Raw genomic sequence first — 22,941 nt, 5'->3', positions numbered from 1 at the left:
CCGCCCGCCAGCTGTCTACTCCATTGCGGGCGCCGCCACTCTGCTCCCTGATGCCCGATACCCCGCTCTCAGTTGGTGCCGATGTGCCGCCGCAGACACTCCTGGTGCCACAGTCCTGAGGACGGCACTTCGGTATGAAATACACCCTCAGCCAATTACAAGCTGGGGGAGTGACCTTTTTTTGACACTGCTGTATTATGTTACCACCCCTAACTTCCGGTGGCAACATAATACAATAATACCCATTCTTCATAGAACAGGGATGAAAAGCAGTACAGAAGAATCCTGTACACACTGATCGCCCTCTGGTTATGTGACCCCAGACTGCTCCCACACAGGTGACTGATCACATGACGGTGACATCATCACAGTTCCTGTAAGCACACGGCTGCTGTAGGTGTTCATTAGTATTCCATCCCCTACAAACCCCCGCAGCCTCAGTTGCTATGGAATACTAACGAACACCAAGCCAAACAGCAGCCATGTGCTTACAGGACCTTTGATGACATCACTGTCATGTGATCGAGGCGGATCATGTAACCCACTCACTCGGGATGAAGGACCTTTGATGACATGCCTGTCATGTGATCAGGGATTTACTCACTGAGGTGAAATTAGGGCTGAGATGAAGGACCTGTGATGATGTCAGTGTCATGTGATCAGGGGAGGAGCATGTAACTCACTCAGTCACTCACGGACAAGTGGTCGTTAGTACTTTAATAACAGTCTATTTATATTATTTTACAGGGCCAGAAAGTATTACAAATCTAAAAGCCAGCAATATCAATAGAAATTCATTGACTCTTAGCTGGGATGCACCAATAGGAAACAGAAGCTTCTATATAGTAAATGTTATTGGAGACATATTCCTTACTAAGAGCACAGTCTATGAATCGATCAACATTGGAAACCTGACTGCAGGAAGCACTTATTTGATTAAAGTCTCTGCTGTAGCTGGAGACAATGCTATACAGGGAAATACCAAGCAGATCTCAGTAAGGACTAGTAAGTACAAGACTGTCATACCACAAACAATAACAATATATTACTAGCAATGTGCCAGAATTCTGGTGCAACGTGTACCTCTTTTTTGGTGCCAGTCAATTTAGACAAATTCACTATTGATTTGAGCCAAAAATAAAGCAACTCATTCTACTTTTCCAAATCACTTAGAAAAGGGGTTGTAGTTTGAGTAAAGTGAGGTTCTTTGACTGATTTTAAGAATTGCAAGTTGTAAAATTATTTGCAATTTCACTCCAGTATCTGGGTGGCAAACAAAATGCCTCAACATCTCTAGACAGATTTAAAAAGGACTTATCACTTGCCTAAAGTACCATAAATTGACTTATTGTGCTGTTAAGCAAGGTGACAAGGAGCCAGGGGATGTATTTTTTATACTCACCCACTGCCTGGCTAAAGTCTGTGCTACGCATGAAAATGTGACTCTTTTCTGATTGCCGTGCATGCACTCTCCCATAGACTTCTATGGGAAAACACGCACATGGGATCCGGAAAAGAGTAAAATTTTTGGTGCGCCCTGAGGACCTAAGTGGCTGCAGGATCCAGGAAGTGGGTGAGTATAAAAAATACTTCACCCGGCTCACTGTCACCACCTTTAACAGCATTATAACTTAGTGTATGGTGCTTTAGGCAGGTGACAGGTTCCCTTGCAGGGACCATTCACACGAGACGGAATAGGCTACAAGACTCGCCGCAAGCCACGGTAAATTCCGCGCCAAAATCCACAGGCTATTTGCAGATTTTGATGTATGATTGAAAATAGCTTAAAACCTGCCTGCAATTCCGCATCAAAATGTGCAGATTTTGGTGTGCAATTCTGCAGCTGCAGATTTGGCAGCATTCCGTGTCATGTGAAAGGCCCCTTAAGGTGCAGCAAATTTATCAACACCGTTTGACGTTTGAAAAATTAGTTGAATTTTACACAGGAGAAGGTAAAAAAAAGCATTGCCAGTAAAGTGTCATCAAAAAAAGTGTCGACCCTTCCCCCTTCCTGACCCACTCACCTACTTGGTGTCTCCACACACCTTCTGGGGGCTCTCCTTGAGGAGAGAAGACACCCCTTCCGATCCACGTCATAGACCTCTCACTAGCTAAGCCAGAAATGTACTGCATGTTTCCGCATGAGCGATAAACAGACAGAAATAGCTGTCTGTGTATGGTTTCTGTCTTAGTTTTCTATTCCCAATCATTGTTTTAAATGCTTGTTTAAAGAGTTGTACATTCATTTGAAGGAATGCTGCCATCCAATAGGTGGGGCTGCAGAGGTTTTGTTCCACCTTCCTTTTTTGCATCCAAAAATTCCCCCATGATGAATTCCACCCAATATTTTTTTGGAAGCGTGTTCGCCTTTTGATACCACGTTACTGCTTACATTTAAAATTAATCTACATAAATGAATTTTAGAAGAAAAACACATGGGCTGCCCTCCAAATCAAGATCCTTTCATTCACACCCACGCAACGTTCCAGCTCATAGTGAGCTTTTCTCAAGCTGTGAATCAGTGCACAGTGATTGCCCTACATGCAGGCTTGATGCCAACACCCTGTAGGGTGTTATAATATGTGCGGGCATGCATAGTGTGGAGGCTGAAATGCTGAGACTGGTGCTGAGGTGCTTTCTGCATATGTATATATTATATACCCTGTAAGTTATTTACAAGTCATATTATTGATATGGAATAGCGATGAAGACACTGGCGTAAATAAAGGTGATGCAGGGGATGCGGTTGAACCCGGGCCCAGGAGCCTTAGGAGCCCATAAGGCCTCTCTTCCCCATTTAGAGAGTCCAGTATACTATTTACTATGAATAAAGCATTATAGTTGGGGGCCCCGTTATAGATTTTGCATTGGGGTTTCAGAAGTTTCAAGTTACGACTCTGGGGGAAGATATATAGAAAGTACTTTGTTTAGACACATATTCTGTATCAATAATATGACTTGTAAATGACTTACAATGAAAAAAAAAAAGTGTATATATATATATATATATATATATAAGTGTGGAATTTCTGGTTGTGTTTCCGTAATGTTCAGGTATCATGTCCTCTCCTATGGAGTGTAAGCATTTAATTACTTCTGTTAAGTTAAATTTCATATTTTATAAAGAGTGCTGCCTCCATCTGTTGCGGCCACACCATACATTCCACCCCCAACCTGCTTTAGCATCATGCTGAGTGATGGCTCTCTCCCTATACGCATAAGCTGAGAGAGCCATTATCTCAACTTGCTGCGGGTGGGGAGACTCCGGTGTGGCCCACCTCCATGACTCGAAGCTCATGGTCGAGTCAAATTTAATGTGTGTTAAATCAGAATAATACGGACACAGGAGTAATGAGCATACCTGTCCTGGGTTCATGCTGCCTGTGATTCGGCCAACATAGACCTGGTGACAGAATCCCTTTAATATATGCCATGTACTGGTCTTGAGTTACAACATTGCTTACAGTCCAGAGCTGCATTCCCAACTCTGTAGGCTTATGAACTAAAAATTTCCAACACTCCCTTTTGGTACAAAGTCTACACAGAACTTGGTTCTTGAAAGCAGCCTAATAGTTTGAATCAATCCAATTTGTGCCTAGTATTACTATTTATACTATTTTCAAATAATTATGAGTAAATTGTTTTTTTTCTCCACAGACCAGTCAAGCTTGTTTATATCTATACGTTTCTCATCATTGCTGACTAAACCAGAAAGTGAACAGCTATTAATGTTGCAGGTAATATCTAGGAATCCCACCAGCAGACATACCGAACATGACAATGTCTATATGCCAACAAACATATTACATACAACTACACAGGCACAGCTACAGCTTCATTTAGTAGGGGGTTAAAAAGTGCGTTAGATGTATTAGGCCTCATGTCCACGGGCAAAATCAGGCCCGCCGCGGATTCTTCATGCAGAATCCCGCAGCGGGTCCCTCCTTTCCTGCAGACATGAGGCCTGAAAAGAAGAATAACTTACCTGTCCAGACGCTGCGGATCTGCCCTCCGTCATGGCCGGATTTTCTTTCTGCGGCCTGGCGGATGTGCTCGGCACACCGGCAGCGTGCTGCGCGCATGCGCCATACACTCTTCTTTTTTTTTTGAACTCCTGCTCTCCTGCGCCGGAGAGCAGGAATTCAGCTGCGGGTGTGCTGCGGATCCGGACGGCTTCCATAGGCTGCAGGGAGCCGTCCCCGCGGGAGACCCGCACTAAAATGGAGCATGCTGCGGGTGTTTTCCCACACACGCAATCCGCGTCTCAAGGGAAAATGACATCCGCAGGTATTTAATTACCTGCGGGTGTCCAATGCATCCCTAAGGGGCGCGGATCACGCGTGCGAGACACCCGCTACGGATCTGTCCCCGTGGACATGAGGCCTTAGTCAAAAGCTACCACTGTCCTAATGGCCCTTTAACACGAGACAACAGTCGGCTAAACGACTGCATGAGCGCTGATGTCACCACTAAGGTCGTCAGCACTCATGCAGAGCGTTTAGACTGACAGACTTCGTCGCTGGATTGTCAGCTTCTCGCTCAGCATTTCACCTTCTATGTGAAGCGCTGAGTGGGGAGCATTTACACAGAACGAGAAGCCAGCGATAGTTTTTATACTGACTGAAAGACAGCGATAGCGATTTGCGAACAGATAGATTTTATTTTTATTTACACTGCACGATTAAATCTGTTCATTTGAATGAATTTTAAGCAATAATTGTTACATGTACATGGCCCATAAGGCTTTAATAAGAGTGGCCAGTCTCTATCCAAACATCCATTGTGAACATGAGACGACAAGTGATAGAACTCACTCAAGATTTTAGTCTCTGTATAAAATTGTAGGCAGACAGAAGTATATTATTGTCCATTAACAGTCTATGGGCTTATTCATACAGGTGTATATCGGCCGGGTTTTCACGCCCTGGCCGATATACGCTGCCCTTCTGATGCATTGGCTTACAATGAATTAAAGCACAGGGGCCTATTTTCGCGGCGTAAAAGTGCCCGACAGGGTGCTGTCACGCTGGCGGCGGCAGCTGCATAGAAACCTTTGGGAGCCTATGCTAACTGCCGGAGAAGGGAGGTGGGAGGGAGTTTAGCAGCATGACTGCTAAACTCACTCCTCCTTCTTTTCTCCTCTCCGCCCCTTGCCGCTGTTTGCAATGGGAGGGTCTGGGAGGGGGCGAAGCTAAGCTCAGCCACCTCCCATTACTGGCTGCATACAAGGGTTGCAAACATCCGGAGGGGAGGAGAAAGGAGGTTAGCCGGCGAGGGGGAGGGAATGTCTCCCCAGGCCCCACGGCATTGTGGCCTCGGCGTATATGTACCGGGGCCTTTGCTGTTCAGACGTTTTTACGGCGCCGGCGGGCGCACGTAAAACAACTACGGCCATGTAAATGGGCCCTGTGGGTCTACAATGGATATGTGCAACAGTGATCTGCATTGTGGCCATATATGCCCTTAATAGGTCCTAGCAAGACATAGAAGGACAATAACATATGAAACATAATTTAAATATACCGGAGCAGCAACTAAAGAGGCTGCCCGGGCGCAAAACTGCAACACATATTCTTTTTTTCTGTAATCGAGATTTGGGCAACAAAAAAAGTCTGTAAAATGTACTCCAAAGTTAAATAGTGTGAATGCAGCAGTTTTGGAAGGTCATGTTTTCAAGTTCTATAGTACAGGGTTCTTGCATTCAGTATAGGTAAATGTAGTATGCTAAAGGAAAGGGGTGCCAGCAGCACACTCTGCGTGGGGCAAGGTACTTACATACAAGGCTAGGGCAGCAAACAGAATACTTACCCTGGATAACGGAAAGCCTATGTATGACTCTAAAGACCCCTATGAATGAAGAGAAAAGTGGGCCGAAGCTGCCAACTTTGGCTGGGATGACTGACAATATTATATATATATAGGGGCCACCCAAATTTCCCCCAACAGATGATGATGTGGGAAGAAAGGATCAGGCATATTGAATTGTTCATGCCTGATGCTTTTGTTCTGAGCTGAGTGTGCATATGTATGGGGGAGTCAGAAGGAATAGTTGCTTTGCAGACAACAACTGAAGGTGAGCGGGTACCTGAAAGAGGTTGTTTGAGATTGTTTTTAACTATGTTCCCCATGCCAATACATAACAAATGATCCAATATCTCCTGGGCATGGGGAAAACAGATTAAATAAATTACTTCTGCAATCCCTCCAGGTAACAACATAGCAGATTATCACCAAGACAACAGTCAACATAGTAAAATGCAGCATAACAAGGCGTTTTCACACAGTAGATCCTTAAGAAAAATGTTAAATACTAAATGAATAAAGATATGAATACTAGTTATATAGCATTCTGGTATATTCTATTAGTAATTAATTGTATTTTGCAGATTAACAAATTCCTGGAGACAACATTTCCAAAGCAAAATGTAACTGCTATTTGGAAAGTTGAGAGAACGTGATGATTTCAAGCTTGAAAAGTTAGTTAATAATAAAAATGATGTTCTGGTAGTACTGGCCTTATTGCCCATACAGCCCAAATTTCAGTTTATAGACTGGAGTGGAAGATAAAATTTGGCCTCTAATTAATTACTACGGTAACTGCAATAAATCTACTGTTTCTCAGAGAAAGGTACCGCTTGCTTAGCATTGTTCAAGATTCCCTCAATGTTATTGGGGACCTGTAAAAACGGTTCATGCAACAACTCCATATAAAGGACTGCATGCTGTATAATGTACTGAGTATGTGGAGGGATCCCTGGGGTGCTGAGCGGCTGCTTCTCAAGTTGCAATGTGTTCTCTACTTGGCAGCTGAAAATTAATTGATTAAATTTAATTTGTAAGTTACTGTCTTTAGCAGTTTGTAATAGTTGTAATGCTACCAGATATGTAGTCATTAAATTATACATGTATACAGATTTGGTTTGGGTCTTTATTTTTAGTTAATCTTTTATGTTCTAATGTCTTGTACTATTCATTTATACTTACAGCTTTCATTAAGGGCTTATTCACATGAGCGTATATCGGCTGGCCATAAAAATGGACGTCCGATATATGCTACCGTGTGATGCATGGGGAGGTGTATACGCCGTCAGGCTGTCCTCCCTCCCCCTCATTGGTTCTCTGCAAGGGGAGGAGAGTGGACCGGGCGGGAGCTAGTGTGCTGAGCTCCCGCCCTCTCTGCCCCTTACCGCTGTTTGCAATGGGAGGGGCTGGACGGGGCAGGACTTAGCTCCGCCTTGTCCTGCCCGTCCCATGGCAAACAGCGGCAAGTTGTGGAGAGGAGAAAAGAAAGAGGACAGAGTTAAGCAGTCACGCTGCTAAACTCCCTCCCACATCTCTTCTCCTGCAGCTGTCATTGGCTCCCATAGGTGTCAATGCAGCTGCCACTGCGAAAGCTGCCGGCCAGACGCTTTTATGCTGCGGAGATACGCCCCTGTGTACTAATGCATTGTAAACCAATGCATCAGAGGGGCAGCATATATCGGCCGGGCAGGAAAACCTGGTCAATATATGCCTGTGTGAATAAGCCCTAGGTTTGTAGGTAGAGCAATGAAGCTACTCTCCGCCAATAAGGAATTCTGTGTCCACAAAATTCCTACAGTATGTGTTAAACCTAATGCTGTGTCTAAAAAAAAAAATTACAGAAAGCGGCTATACACTCACTGATACAAGAGGGCAGGTATACACACCACATCACAAACATGCAGACTGCCAAACTGCTATGGAGGAGCAAATAATACATGTGCAAGGCACTGATGAACAGCCACTCACACACCTTGGCTACTGAGTACCTTACCTGCTCTCTTGTATCAGTATATCAGTAAGTACATGGCCGCTTTCTGTGATTTTTTTTTTTTTGTCTATTAAATTTCCCTTTTCTGTGATTTTAATGCTGTGTCTATTATCAAAATTCTTACTCCGAGGACTAGTTCACACGAGCGCTGTTTTAGTGCATTAGAGGGGCACAAAGAAAGCACTTCTTTTAGAACCAATGCTTTCCTACAGAACCGTTCAGATGAAGGAATTTTAGACGCGTTGAATGCTCGCACTTAACAAAGATAGGAGATGCAACTGCAATACTCACATCTAAGGTCAGTGGTGTGAGAAAAGTTAGGACCTGACCTATCTTTGGTGCGTGCTTTCCATAGACTCCTATGGGAGCTGGATAACACGCACCACTCACCTCCGATCGTGTGAACGGGCAATTGCATAGCTAATTAAGATAGCTGAAAATCATCCGTTCACGCGATCTTCAGTGCAGTATAGCTGCAATCTTTTCACACGCCTATACTGCGTTAAAACAGCGCTCGTGTGAACGAGGACTTATGGCTTATTCAGACGACTGTATGCACAATTGCGCATGTCTCAGCGTTCTGTTCTCTGCATATTGCACAAGTATATTTCGCATGCGCAAAAACGCATGCAAATATGTCCGTCTGAAGAAGCCCTTATACCAGAAACTATAGCACATTATTTATGCAGGGGAAAATCCATCAAACATTCATGCAGTGCCGTAAAGCAGACTGTGGGCAGACTTAGGCTCTGTCCATGCTATAACTTCTTATTTAATGTAGCATGGGGATTCCCTTCATTGTTCTGGCGACCGAGGGATTTCGGAGCTGGCCACGTACATTCACGGAGGATAGCCACGACTTGATTGCGGCTATTCTTCTTTCAGGAGATTTAACGCTCCGTGCTTATACTTATTTGAAAAATACAACCTTTAATAAATGCTCCAAAATAGTCTATTTTTGCAGCACTATCCCAGGCTTACTTTGCCATGTTTTTTGTCAAAAGAAGCCGCAGCAAAATCATACTTCCCAATTTTTGAACAAAGAACAGAGGGAAAAGTATACGGCACCCATAGTGCACCGGCAGAGGTTAACAATTTTAAATTAAGGGTGGCGTAATATAGGGGAATGAGAATAGGTAAGATGTAGAGATGAGCGAACGTACTCATTTCGAGTAATTACTCGATCGAGCACCGCGATTTTCGAGTACTTCAGTATTCGGGTGAAAAGATTCGGGGGGCGCCGGGGGGAGGCGTGGCGGCGTGGGGGTAGCAGCGGGGAACAGGGGGGAGCCCTCTCTCTCTCCCTTTACCCCCCACTCCCCGCTGCAACCCCCCACTCACCCACGGCGCCCTTTGAATCTTTTCACTCGAGAACGGAAGTACTCGATAATCGCCGGTACTCGGGCGAAAAAGGGGCGTGGCCGAGTACGCTCGCTCATCTCTAGTAAGATGTAGTAAGTGGGTTACTGTTGGGGGGTGGAGTATATGGGAAGTTCTTATAGGGGGTTAGGCTATGACACCATTTTATGGCTTAGAGTAAATTTTTAGTCAGGCCACATTTTTTGGTGCACTATTTTTTGTGGCTATTATGGGTGCTTTGGAGGCTCTGTTGCAGCACATTCAGGACCAGGAAATTGTTCATGGTACTGCCTAGGTACAAACCCATTGAACTGCTATTTCTTTGCCACCTCCAATGGTGGCTTTTTTTGTGGACTTTTTATGGGGCATACCATATTGGTGAACTTATGAGCCTAAATACAAAAGTGCATGGCGGAATGTTGTTGAAGGATATTTCTGCACTGGCCAACAAAAAAAAATATTTTGGAATGCTTTCTTAACTTCATGAGTCAAATCTTACCAATTTTGGGGTGAGAAAAACAAATATGACAAAGAAAATTTTTTGTTAGCTCTAGTTTCTGTCCCTTCTAATAGGTGGAAGTATGTTATGTTAACGGATTAAGAGAAAATGATACATTATAATTACATATGCTAAAAATATTAAAAGTGCATTTGAATTTTTTAAAATGACAGTTACATTCTAAGAGTTCTTAATTGATGGAAGAATTCCTGGCAGGTGGTTTGGTGTGAAGGGAATCATGCAGTGACTTCATGAGCCCGTTTTCCTTTGGCTTGCCTCCTGTAAGTGAGTTCCAGAGCATCCCTACACAGAGACCAGCAGTAATCCACAAGCATTGCTTCATTCCAACTGCCCTGATATCTTTGTTCCATTACAGAAATATCCTGGTGGAATCTTTCTCTGTGTTCATCACTCACAGCTCCCCAACTGGGAGGGCAAAAGTCTAGGTGGGAGTGGAGAAAATGGGTTTTAAGGGACATGTTGCATCTGAATTGATGGTATTTTTCCAGAAGTACTGTCACCAACTGAGTGTAGTTATCTCTTTTGTTGCCTAAGAATCCATTAATAACTCATTTTAAGGCTTGCCAAGCTTCATTTTCTTTTCCCTCAAAAACTTGGACAAACGCAGGATCCTTTACAAGTTGTCGAATTTGTGACAAAAATACCTTCACTCAATCTAGGAAATAAAGTACTTAAATGTCTGTCCTTCCTGGTTTATACCTTTGACAAAATTTTTCATTAAACCCAGCTTTATGTGAAGGGGTGGAAGAAGAACATCTTTTGTGTCCATGAGCAGCTCGGCAATGACAGTTTTCTCGGTAGAGTCAAGATTTCTTGCAGGCCAGTCCGCTTGAATGTAATGCGATTTCCTATCCCTACAGCCCCACATACATAAAAAGCAACAGTATTTAGTGTACCCCAGTTGCATTCCTTAGAGTATAGTGATGACTTTTAGATCGCCACAGATTTTCCACTTGTGTTCAGCAGATTTGATCGAGTCGAGGAGGGCTGTCATGTTTGCATAAGTCTCCTTCATGTGAACTGCATGACCAACAGGAATAGAAGGAAGACAGTTGCCGTTGTGAAGTAATACAGCTTTCAAACTAAGCTTGGCGGAGTCTATAGCCTCCATACAGTTGGATCATGGTGCAAATTCAAACATTTCATCAGGCCATTAACGTCTCAGCAAACAACCAGATTGTTTTTCTTCTCAAAAAAGGAAGCAGATCCCTCTGACATGCTCTGTACTGTGAGACCCTGATATAACGTTGGAGAAGATTCCATTGCTGTAGTCTTGACCATAGAAGTTCTGCCTTCTCCTTTGACAAGTCAAGGTCTTGAATGACCTTCACAGATATAGAGTAGATTAAAATAATAAACTTTATTTCACAAAATATTAAAAAGGTGGGCTAACATAGAACACTGACGGACACAAACTAACAGGACAAACATCAAGCATCGACCCTTTAAAGGGGTCGTTAATGATTGCTAGTCCCCTAATAATAGTTAGGGGATAAACATCTAGCCTGGTGGTGATCCACACTTAGTGGTGTTCTCAAAGGTTGAGCAATACTTGTTATTACTATGCAGTGTACCCGGTCCTCCCTCGACCGTATGTTGGGTATTTGTTTGGTACTGTAATTTTTAATATATATAGGCCACTCATGCAGTCAATGCTCGCTGAGTATTCGCCTGATGGTGATAAATGTCCTGTACTGTTGTCAGGGTTTATAGTACTAGAGTATGGGGCTCCAAGGTAGAGCTCATCGGCACTATATAGATGTTGAGTGCCTGTGTACCACTGCCGTAGTTGTCTAATATATCGAGTATTCACTCAATTATAGTTATTGTATAATACTCATGCGTTGCATGCTCAACCGGTGTTCTGTAGTTGTTGTATAATACTCATAAATTGCATGCTCAACAGGTGCTCAACGCGTTTCCCTGTACTTATTTGGGACAGTTCATCAGGAGTGGGGCCCTGTATTGCCCCGGGAGTAGTGTTTTACAGTAGTTGTGGATACCGGTTACTAAGCACCAAAATTGGGACTTAGGGTATAGTCGTTTACAAGCTAGAGTTGTACCCTATACAGGGTATTCTGTAGCTTGGTCCTCTTAACACGTCCACTCCTATTAACAGCACACCACCACTTGCATAATTAATATTGTCAAGCGGTGTCTTGAAGAATGCTCGCTCAGCCAGATCAATATGTCTATTGGGGAGACTCTGTAACAAAGTATGGCGGTTAAGCGCTTCATCCAGCCCATTAAATAGGACCGCGCCTCATATTGCCCATATGAAAATCAGAGAATCATCTCCGTCATTAGCTATGATAGAGGGTCACACGTATGGTGTCAGACACCCTGTGTGGTCTCCGGGTGTAACAATGTGCATGTGCTATAGCAAGGGTATTGATGAAGCGAACCCAGTTACTGCACGTGCGGCACTTAGCTATCGGGACCATAGAGTCAGGGTCTCAGAAGATGCTAGTGCTTGTTACCCCGTTCAGTTAGATTCAAGATTTCGATCTGTTTCAGTGAACAGCAGGCTCAAGGCTAGTCATGTTGGAAAGGATCAATATGGGAGGCTAGTGTCCCACTCATTAGGCATTCAGAGGGGAAATAGTAACCGGTATCCACAACTACTGTAAAACACTACTCCCGGGGCGATACAGGGCCCCGCTCCTGATGAGCTGTCCCAAATAAGGACAGGGAAACACGTCGAGCACCTGTTGAGCATGCAACGCATGAGTATTATACAATAACTATAATTGAATGAATACTCAATATATTAGACAACTACGGCAGTGGTACACAGGCACTCAACATCTATATAGTGCCGATGAGCTCTACCTTGGAGCCTCGTACTCTAGTACTATAAACCCTGAGAACAGTACAAGACATTTATCACCATCAGGCGAATACTCAGCGAGCATTGACTGCATGAGTGGCCTATATATATTAAAAATTACAGTACCAAACAAATACCCAACATACGGTCGAGGGAGGACCGGGTACACTGCATAGTAATAACAAGTATTGCTCAACCTTTGAGAACACCACTAAGTGTGGATCACCACCAGGCTAGACGTTTATCCCGTAACTATTATTAGGGGACTAGCAATCATTAACGACCCCCTTAAAGTGTCGATGCTTGATGTTTGTCCTGTTAGTTTGTGTCCATCAGTGTTCTATGTTAGCCCACCTTTTTAATATTTTGTGAAATAAAGTTTATTATTTTAATCTACTCTATATCTGTGAAGGGCTTTCTACGTAATATATAGATTTCTACATACCACTGTGATTTCCCCCCAAGGTCTTGAATGAGATCACTCAATTCCGCTTGACTCAGTTCGTACGGTATATCATCTTTTACCTCAAAGTCAGGGTTATGGGATGTGGAAGGTTTGTTGGGTTATTCTTTTTCCACACTTTCTTTATTTTCGACTTCAAGCTCATAATGTTGGGGTGGAGTAGAAACTGGTAAATTATCCTAATGTGGAAGAGGTCAAATAGCAGATGGAAGATTCGGGTATTGAACTGTTCCTGTTTTCTTCAATGACAATCCTGCCTTTATAGGTGGAGTCAAGCAGAAATAGTAGTCATCTGTATGGTTTGTAGGCTTCTGCCAAACCATAGGCACAGCAAAAGCCATAAATCATTTTTTATTTTCAGATATTTTCGTAGTTTAACTGAACAAGAGTTGCAACATATATGTGGAGCCCATGACTTATCCTGGCCCCCTAACGTCATAACAAAATAATGATAATAGGCAGTCTTCACAAGAGGCGAAAGATTGCGTTTCTGTGATGAAAATGTTATTTTACCACAAATGTAACAAAAATTATTCACTAAATTTACACATTTTCGCGGCATTTTGATATAGCAAATTTTGCACTTCAAAAGCACTCTAAAACCAGAAATAATGAAAAAAATAAAAACAGAAACACTATGAAACTCAGTCATGGCAACATTTATTATGTTTATAACCTACAAACATTTGGAGAACGTTGTGTTGTGTCATTTGAGTGGTGTGACAACTCCCCCCCCCAAAAAAAAAATACCACAAAATAAAGATGTAAACTCTAAAAAATAACATGTCACTGTATCTCCAAAGCAAGAGCTAATCGGTCATTTTTATGGTGATTTTTGAATTTAGCAGATGGAATTACATAAGAATATACTAATTTTGAGCCCGAAACAAAATCATCGTTGCGCAGTTCCTTTGTTTAACTATATGACTGATCACAAAAGAAAGGGTTTCGTAATCTGGCTGGGCCATTTGGAAAAGTTGGTTATCTGTCCATTTGGGTGTTTTGAAGAGTTTGTAGCTATTCGACCAGCAGGGGGAGCATCATTGTTGATGCATCTGGATGGTATGGCTTTGTCCAGATACGAGTTTGTTTTGGTTTTTCGTTGGTGCATATGCGACCTTGGCCTTTTGCCGTCTGTTTACAGTTCACACTCTTTTCGGATTGGGGTGGCCACTGAATCGGGGCTCTTTGGCCTTGAGGACAGAGATCAGTGCAAAGGATCATAAGATGGAAGTCTGGAATGCTTTAGATTGTATGTCCGGTCTAATTTAGTTGAAGTTCGAGAAGCTGCTAAACGATATTGAGTCGCATCATTTTATTTTTTTGTGTTTTTTGTCATTGTTTTGTTTTTTTCAGGTACTGGAAAGTGTGGTGTTTGGGTCTTGGGCCATTTGTATCTTCAATGAGCTGAGAGGAGGGCCAATATTTGCCCTGATTGTAGGTATTTGGATTTATATAAAAGTTCATTGTGTCGGGGTGCAAGGTTTTACTTGGGATCAGGTAAGGCGTTTATACGAGGACAGTGTTTGAAGGTGAGGTCCCCCTCATATATTGGTGGTTTTTGTGGAGGGTAACAGTCTGGGTAGCTATCCTGTGCAAAATTTAAAAAAGAACCTGATGAGGGATTTTCTCTGCTTTTGGGATTTACACTCTGAAATTTTGATAGTTTGGTCTGAGATCATTCAGCAACTTAAGCGGAGAAATGTGATTTCCTTATCAGCCCTGAATTTGACCAGGATAAAAGTTAATAAAGTTAAGGCGAAGTTTGTGCCCCTTAACGGCAGTTTGGTTGTGGTACAACTTGGAGGTACATATATTGACGAATGTAAGCCTTGGCATTTTTAATTTTGGCCTATCAGAGGTTCTGGATTTTGGTGTTCAGGTTTGGGGTGACAAGTAGGGGTCAAGTTGATGTGCTATGGTGGTGTCAGGACCGGCAGCTCACAAGTCCCTCGTGCCCTCACCACCAATCCTGTCACACAGGTGACTGCTGTGTGGCACAGGGGAGGCCCAGTCCTCGTCACCTCCCCTGGCCGCCGGCTTGCTGGGGACGTGGAGGGTGTTGCCCCGCGTCGCGTCCTCGGTACCATGGCAACCCGGCATGGTTCTCCTTTTAAGCCTTCTGCAGGGCTGGGGGCAGGTTCCCCAGTGCTGCTGGGTGTACTCAGCTGCTGTCAGACTCCCCGCCACAATCAGCTGCTGGGACGGGAGCTTTGACAGCATTTAAACCTGCTTGTGTCTGCATACCAGTGCCAGTGTTAGCTTGGTCTTCCTGCTACACCCGCGTACTTCATGTTTTGACTCGTGTTTTGACTCCCTATTTTTGGACCTGACGTTGCCATTGCCTGACCCTCTCTACTGCGTACTTTCTCGTTGCCGACCCGGATAGTCTGACTCGCCTTGCTATTGTTTGTCCCAGTGTCTGTCTGTTCATTAGTCCCTGTGTCCACTTTCCTTAGTGAGTGTAGGGACCGTTGCCCAGTTTTCGACCTGGGGCTTAGCCCAGGGGGGAAGTAGTAGGGACAGGGGTTGCGGGTTATTTCAGGGACCTCCATCATCCTGGACCCCAGTCCTGACAGGTGGGTCCTTGACAGCAGCTGATTTAGTGAGTTATTGTTAACCCAAATTATATGCTTCAGGTGCGATGCAATGCTAAATTGGGCTTCTCTAAGAGGTAGACCCTGGGAAGCAGTTCGGAGCTGGTTATTCCCTGTGTTTAATTGCCCCTGGTTTTTGCCACTGTAGCTTGTCAGGTTTGTGTCTAGTGGTGGGTACCTTCGTTACGTTAAGTATGGCTATATTTATGATTATTCTTTGGGATTACATATAGTAAGTTTTTTTTAATAAAGCTGTGACCATTGACCTTTCCAACGAAGAACGACTGTCTTGTCTTTTATTCAGATAACTAAATCGCTGATATTATTTCTTATAAACAGACTGTTCATTATGTGTCTATTGAACATATGTGACACATCTATATAATTGGCATATGAAATAAAAGAGCTAGAATCAAAGAGATATCCATGACTGGTCCTTTCAAACAAGATTAAATAGAGAGCTAGAACAGGCAAATAATGTTGAGCTTTTCATGAATAAAGGAGATATTATACATTAATCCTATTGCAGTGTAATTACTTCAATAGACAGGTAACATCCAATAAAGGTAGTTATTCTTGTGAGAGAAGGTGTGATGCAAGAATACAATAAACTGGACATTATAAAAAGTCCTACAAAGTAGAAGCCTGTACATGTGAAGCCCCATTTACTGGGGACAAATGTCAAGCAAACAATGCCCAACACTCGTCCCCGTAGTTACTCGCTCCTGTGCTGTTGCAGACGAGCAGCGTTGGCTCACAGCCTAAACGATGAAAGATGAGCTGAACGATGATCGTTCAGTGTGAACAGCAGCCGTTCAGTACTGAACAGCTGCTATGTTAAAGGGGTTGTCCCACGCCGAAACAGGTTTTTTTTCTTTCAATAGCCCTCCCGTTCGGCGCGAGACAAACCCGATGCAGGGATAAAAAAAAACAAACAGATAGTACTTACCCGAATCCCCGCGGTCCGGCGTCTTCATACTTACCTTGTGAAGATGGCCGCCGGGATCTTCACCCTCGGTGGACCGCAGGGCTTCTGTGCGGTCCATTGCCGATTCCAGCCTCCTGATTGGCTGGAATCGGCACACGTGACGGGGCGGAGCTACGAGGAGCCGCTCTCCGGCACGAGCGGCCCCATTCAGCAAAGGAGAAGACCGGACTGCACAAGCGCGTCTAATCGGGCGATTAGACGCTGAAGATTAGACGGCACCATGGAGACGGGGACGCCAGCAACGGAACAGGTAAGTGAATAACTTCTGTATGGCTCATAATTAATGCACGATGTATATTACAAAGTGCATTAATTTGGCCATACAGAAGTGCTTAACCCCACTTTGTTTCGCGGGACAACCCCTTTAAGTGAATGAAGAGTGGCAGAGAGCGAGGAGTGAAATCTCCTGCAGCCTCCCTGCCCCTGCTCGTCGCTATGTCGCTGTGTAACAGCACGGGAGCGAGTACATGTGGGGACGAGTGTCGGGCATCATTTGCCCAACATTCGTCCCCTGTAAATGGGGCTTAAGTCATGGCCTGCATTAAATGTCTACAAGAAAGAAATCATCACTATGTCAACAAGAAACCAGAGGGAAATACAATGCGACACTTTTCACTTTAGGACAAACTGATTTTTATTTTTTTTCTTACAAGGCCCATCGGTCTGTGTAAAACAAAAAAAAAATGCATCTCTGCATAGCCCCATTGACTATAATGGATCACTGTGCTGTCAGTGTCCAGTCAGTTGCAATCACGGACGTGAAAATCCCTTTTGTGAATAAGCCCTAAGTATGGCAATCTCTGCAGGTATCCATCCTACTAATGACATGCTATAACAATACATTAGTGAACTGCTGACCTGTCAGAAGGTTTACCACAAACAATTTACAAGTGTTGTGTGTTTCCAGGATTCTGAAAGAGGGAAGGGATGTGGGTGGGGGTAACAGCCCTGTTGTTCCTGCTTGGTTATTGCAGGTATAGACCCTTTCTGAGTTGCTACACTACGTCTATAGATCACCTCTGTGGAGCCATCCTTATACACACTACTATGTTGGGTACCAGATACCTTTGCTTTTGATCATTCTGGAAAATGGGAATAATATTCAGCATCTGGATTTATGGATTGATTTCTGCCTGGTGTTTGGAAGAAGTCTTTTCTCAGGGTAAGGATGAAATGTGATATTTTTAAACACAAGTTTATAAAATTATCTGGTTTCAAACCCTTTTTCTCTCTGGAAAATACAGTTATCGGTGTTATTTATCATCTAGGAGGTGTAAAACTGATGGATGTCCCATATGTGCTTAAAGTGTGATAAAGTACAGTATACTTATAAATGTCCCTTCCCCATTATCCATATAGTACTAGTTCTCATTCATTAATATTGTCTGTTTATATGGTGTTTGCAGTCACAAGGAGACATCATTCTTTTATTATTGTTTACATAGTTTTGCTATAAAGTGTTTACTGCTACTTCATGTTAAGACAGTTTAGATCAGTGATACTTCATGGGATCTTATTGGTTATTTAATATAGTTATACTTCCCATGTGATATAGAGAATAACTAAAACATGATGTTCCTGTGAACCATTATCTTACACTAATTCTACTTAAAGAGTGTTTCCAGGATTAGTTATTAGAACAAGTACCACAACAGACTTGCTTCTAATTATTAATGTGTCCATTACCTAATATACGTTATGTTAGAATGTATACGCCATAGACGGTCACACATTTCCCCTGCAAATACATGTCAAAATAAATGGCGACCATATGGGGTCACATCTAAACCTAAGGTGCAGCACTTTGCTGAGATGATGATAATCTATTACCGGTAACTGATTTATTGTATAGCTGATGATATGTACATATAGCATTGTATTATACCAGCTAGATAAGATCTGTAGTACAAATGCTCTCTGAAGGAACTTGGTGTCAAGTCTTCATTATCTCTCAGTGTTTGGCTTGGGGCAACTAACAGCAAAGATGCAGCTAATCACCAGGGGAACAGTCACAGAAAGGACTTTTTGTCCAGTTTGTTATATGGGTGTAACAACTGTAACCATATTAGCATATAGAGCTACTGAGTACTGACTGCCAGTTTATATTTCTAAAGTTTCACTAATACGAAAGTACAAACATTTATGTGATGAGCATTAGTGCACTAGTAGGTAAACTGCACATTTGGGGTTTGTCGTAGTTTTTTAGGATTCTTAATACATTTGTCTTGTCAGGTTGCTCGGATTGTTTCTTTCATTACATACGCTTTTAGCGCAGCCATCCTCCATGCATGGCCTGGTTGAGTCTTGCAATTTCTAGTCTCTTCTCAGGTCCAATTTTGGGATTTGCTGATATTTAGTGTAAGCCATTCTTCCTTATTTCCGCACAATAATTCCTGTGCCATTAGCTGCCGCACAGCCGAAAAACTGAATCCAATGTTTATGTATGGCAAGGTGTCACTTTATTGAAGTGTTTAATCATCTTTATCTATAATCCCCTAAGATAATGCATATTAGTAACTAATGCTATGGTCTGCTAATGCTTTGATTATTATTTGGCTAAAATATGCTTGAGACGTTGACTTTTGTGGAGAGATCACAGGTCAGGTTTTCTCCTGAACCTTCTTCATGTTGGTGCAAATAATGCTGCACAGTGACCATGCCCCACTATTCAAGTGGCAGGCAATTGGCCATGCAAGTCCTTGGCCGTCATGAGTGGTTCTATCAAAGAGTTTTCTTGTTCTTCTATTTTTTTGTCTCAACTTCAACAGTTCTCCTTAGGCTTCTTTCACACGAGCATCATTTTGACACAGAGTAGGTGCATCAAAAACCGGAAATTTAAAGCCCCTATGGTTTCCTATGGGTTCTTTCAAACAAACGAATTTTTTTGCCGAGATTTGTCCTATTTTTTGACGGTGCAATTCCAATAACTCCTGTGGTAGCCAGACGACAAAGGGAGATAAAGGGAGTCCCCTCGTCGTGGGAATTCGTTTCATCCCTGCGGCAGGGGATTTCGTTCATCCACACGGGGATGCTTTTTGATTGTTCTGCCCTAGGGATTTCGGGGCTGCGGCATCAGTGCACTGCAAGACGCTGCAGCCAGCCATGTAAACTCACAGAGAATAGCCATGGCTTGGCCATGGCTACTCTTCGTTCGCGCGATTTAGCGCTCTTATGCCAGCGATTTTTTTAGCGGAGCGCTAAAATGACGCTTGTCTGAAAAGTGCCTTAAAGCAGTTGTCTAATCAGAGATAGGTCCTTTTCATTAGGAGCCACTATGGTGATCAGGCCGCAACTTTCTCTAGCTAGATGACTGGCCATCCATGTCATATATATATGGTTTGACTCTTCCCACTTTTATACAATGTGTCTCCTTTTCTGGCTCATAAAGAGGATTTCTGGGGAGCTCTATAATGTCTGGTTGATGCAACTCTTTTCACTTCCATTTCTTGATGACATTTCAGACACTGGAAATAGCAAGCAGAAAGCATGCTTCTATAGAGTCAACTAGTTTTATTATTAAATCCGTTACTGGCGTGATAAGCCCAAAACTGATGAGTGTAAAGATATTTAGTGTAACAGGCATGAGCGTTCATGCGACTTGTCTCCCCAACACAACCCCTTTTTTATGACTATCATAGAGTTTCCTGTTTGGACCCCTGATATTACTAAAGGCAAATTCACATGGCTGTATTTTCGAGTCGTGTTCTGCTCATGTATTCCACGGACAGCACATGTCTGTGGAATATACACATTCGTATAAGATAATGCCACATGTCCTATTTTTGTTTGTTTTCACTACAATGTGCATTGTCCATGCGAATTGGACAGCACAGATATATGTGTCCATGTGCCATCCAATAAAAGTTAAACCTGAGTTTCTCTGGTGCAACTGCCATATGGCCACGTGAATCTGGTTTTAGGGCTAATTCACAAGGGCGTATGCATATTTCAATCCATGAAAACACTGCATATTTATGGACCAAAACTTGCCTATTCAGTGTGTATTTGGACCCGTATGGTGTTTTGGTTACACACATAATCACTGCGGTTTTACGCTTGTAAAAAATATGTAAGAAAGCCCATTGATTTCATGCACAAATATGCAGTGAATACTCATGTATCAAGTGTATTCACTGCATATTTACGGATTCCCATTGACCTCAATGGGCTATATCAGTGCATGATATGCATCAAAATACTGTAGTAGATGCTGGGTTTTTTCATGTAACTGAAGTGAAAAATATGCTTGTCTAAATACCCTAATGCAAATCAATGGCGATTCAGCACTGTGTATTCCGCATGTAATATGCAACACAAATACACCCATGTGAATTGGCCCTAAGAAAACTCAGCTCGAAATTGCGGCATTTTTACCGCGATTTTTAGCAGCATTTTTGAATGCATGTAACAGCATTTTACAGTGCTTTTTAACACACCCCATAATTGTGATGGGTGATGAGGTGCGTTAAAAAGCACTAAAGCTAGAACAGACAGTGCTACAAAAATGCGACATTAGAAACACAGTGTTCAAGAACATGGCCACGAGGCCCCATTGAAATCAATGGCCGTTGGACTGTAGTAAGCTAATCGTGGTAAAAAAGCGTCCGGTGTAAGCACGACCTTAGAGTAGAGAGCCACTCACAAGAGCTGGCTTGTGAATTTATTACATAGTTGGCCAGTCATTAGAATGGCTGGTATATAATACTACATACAGATGATGCTGTAGGCCTGTCACAGCTTACTCTGCAATTACTGCTGATCTCCAATCTCTATGTGTAGCAATTAGCTGTCTTTACATTAAAAAGGGCTTGAATGCGTACTTCTACATCAACATGTACTAACCCAATGTTACCATCTCTGTTAATGACTATGCTATTGGCAGGTGACAGCAAATGTCTACTTCAGTGTAATGCTAATGCGGACTGCATGAATAACAATGGAACATATACATGCGTTTGCAAGTCAGGTTATAAAGGCGATGGATACTTCTGTAAAGGTAAGATGACTGTATATACAGAAGATTATGCTATTGTGGAGTTATTACCCGAGATAATTCAGTTGATCTTTTTACTCTAGAAATAAATTACTGCAAAAAATCTCCATGTATAAATGGAAAATGCCGGAGTACTCCGAAAGGATCTGAGTGCCTATGTGAGCCTGGATGGGAAGGAGTGACTTGTAATAGAGGTATAGTATTAAGGAATTGTTACAAAGATGTATGGCAACATGTCCTGGGTACGTGTTCGCTTTATTTTCCTTAATTTGCCATCCTTTTTATAGATTCTTGGATTGTCCTGCTTTTTGGTGATCTTAGGTCCCTTCCACCCAATGTTTTGGACATGGATACTCAACTGTACGACATATATACAAATCTACCAACGACTCACTTAAATATGCTGTAGCATATTGCATAGCACAGCAGCCTACAATATTCTATATAGCAAATAAAAAAGATCCAGATGTTCACCTATATTGGTATACATTTGGCCCATTACATTGGTAAGGCCTCATGTCAACAGGTGGGTCGGATTCCGTATGCAGGAGCCCGCAGCGGAATCCGACTCTGCCCATGACCGTCGACTGCACGTACCTGTCCAGGTCTTCTTTTTCCTGTACTGCGGATGTGTGCAGCTAGCGCGCCAGCGCACATGCGCAGTGCACTTTTTTTTAAAACTCTTACTTTCCTGCAGAATATGCATTTGAAGAGTATGTGATGGAATTATAACACAGAATGTGATGACTTGCATTAAAGTCCCTGCAGGTCTCAAATTAAACTTTTCTACCCTGTAACTGGAATCGATCGTGGGACAGGTTCAGGATGGCGCGTCAATGACTAATGGAGGCGAGGCGGCACATTCTTCTTTTTTTTATAAAAATAACTTTACTGAACAGTTGCACAATATACAGGTTACACTCCATAGGAAGGATCTTGTATTTTAATGTCATATAATAAGCGGGTAGCATAAACACTCAAACTTTAAGCAATAGTACTGTGAAAGCTACAATACTTCGTTCACTTGGTGTCTTTTGCCGACATATACATCTCGTTCTGTTTCTCCATAGTTCAGCAGCAAGGCCCATAGTGTTCCTTATATTTTATCTCCGTAATTTACATCTCATTACTTGAAGCAAAACTGCTACATGCTTAAAGGAGATGTCCCGCGCCGAAACGGGGTTTTTTTTTTTTAAACCCCCCCCCCGTTCGGCGCGAGACAACCCCGATGCAGGGGTTAAAAAAACCACCCGCACAGCGCTTACCTGAATCCCGGCGGTCCGGCGTCTTCATACTCACCTGCTGAAGATGGCCGCCGGGATCCTCTGTCTTCATGGACCGCAGGGCTTCTGTGCGGTCCATTGCCGATTCCAGCCTCCTGATTGGCTGGAATCGGCAC

The 22,941-nt window shown here is 42.9% G+C and overlaps 1 protein-coding gene across 2 annotated transcripts in view; it reads left to right on the top strand.

Annotated features, from left to right (window-relative positions):
• LOC136627406 (receptor-type tyrosine-protein phosphatase eta-like) overlaps positions 1-6,914 on the top strand; it is a 32,351-nt gene extending 25,437 nt beyond the window's left edge. For both annotated transcript variants that reach the window (XM_066602469.1, XM_066602477.1), the window contains exons 7-9: positions 748-1,005; positions 3,658-3,737; positions 6,387-6,914. In XM_066602469.1, coding sequence (XP_066458566.1) covers positions 748-1,005; positions 3,658-3,737; positions 6,387-6,458 — 410 coding nt within the window. In that variant the 3' untranslated portion in view covers positions 6,459-6,914. The remainder of the gene's footprint in view (positions 1-747; positions 1,006-3,657; positions 3,738-6,386) is intronic.
• Positions 6,915-22,941: the final 16,027 nt, after the last annotated feature.

Source organism: Eleutherodactylus coqui, chromosome 1, assembly GCF_035609145.1.
Source record: "Eleutherodactylus coqui strain aEleCoq1 chromosome 1, aEleCoq1.hap1, whole genome shotgun sequence".
Taxonomy (NCBI): Eukaryota; Metazoa; Chordata; class Amphibia; order Anura; family Eleutherodactylidae; genus Eleutherodactylus; species Eleutherodactylus coqui.
Note: the sequence above shows the minus strand (reverse complement) of the source record. Positions and strands in the feature narration are given on the sequence as shown.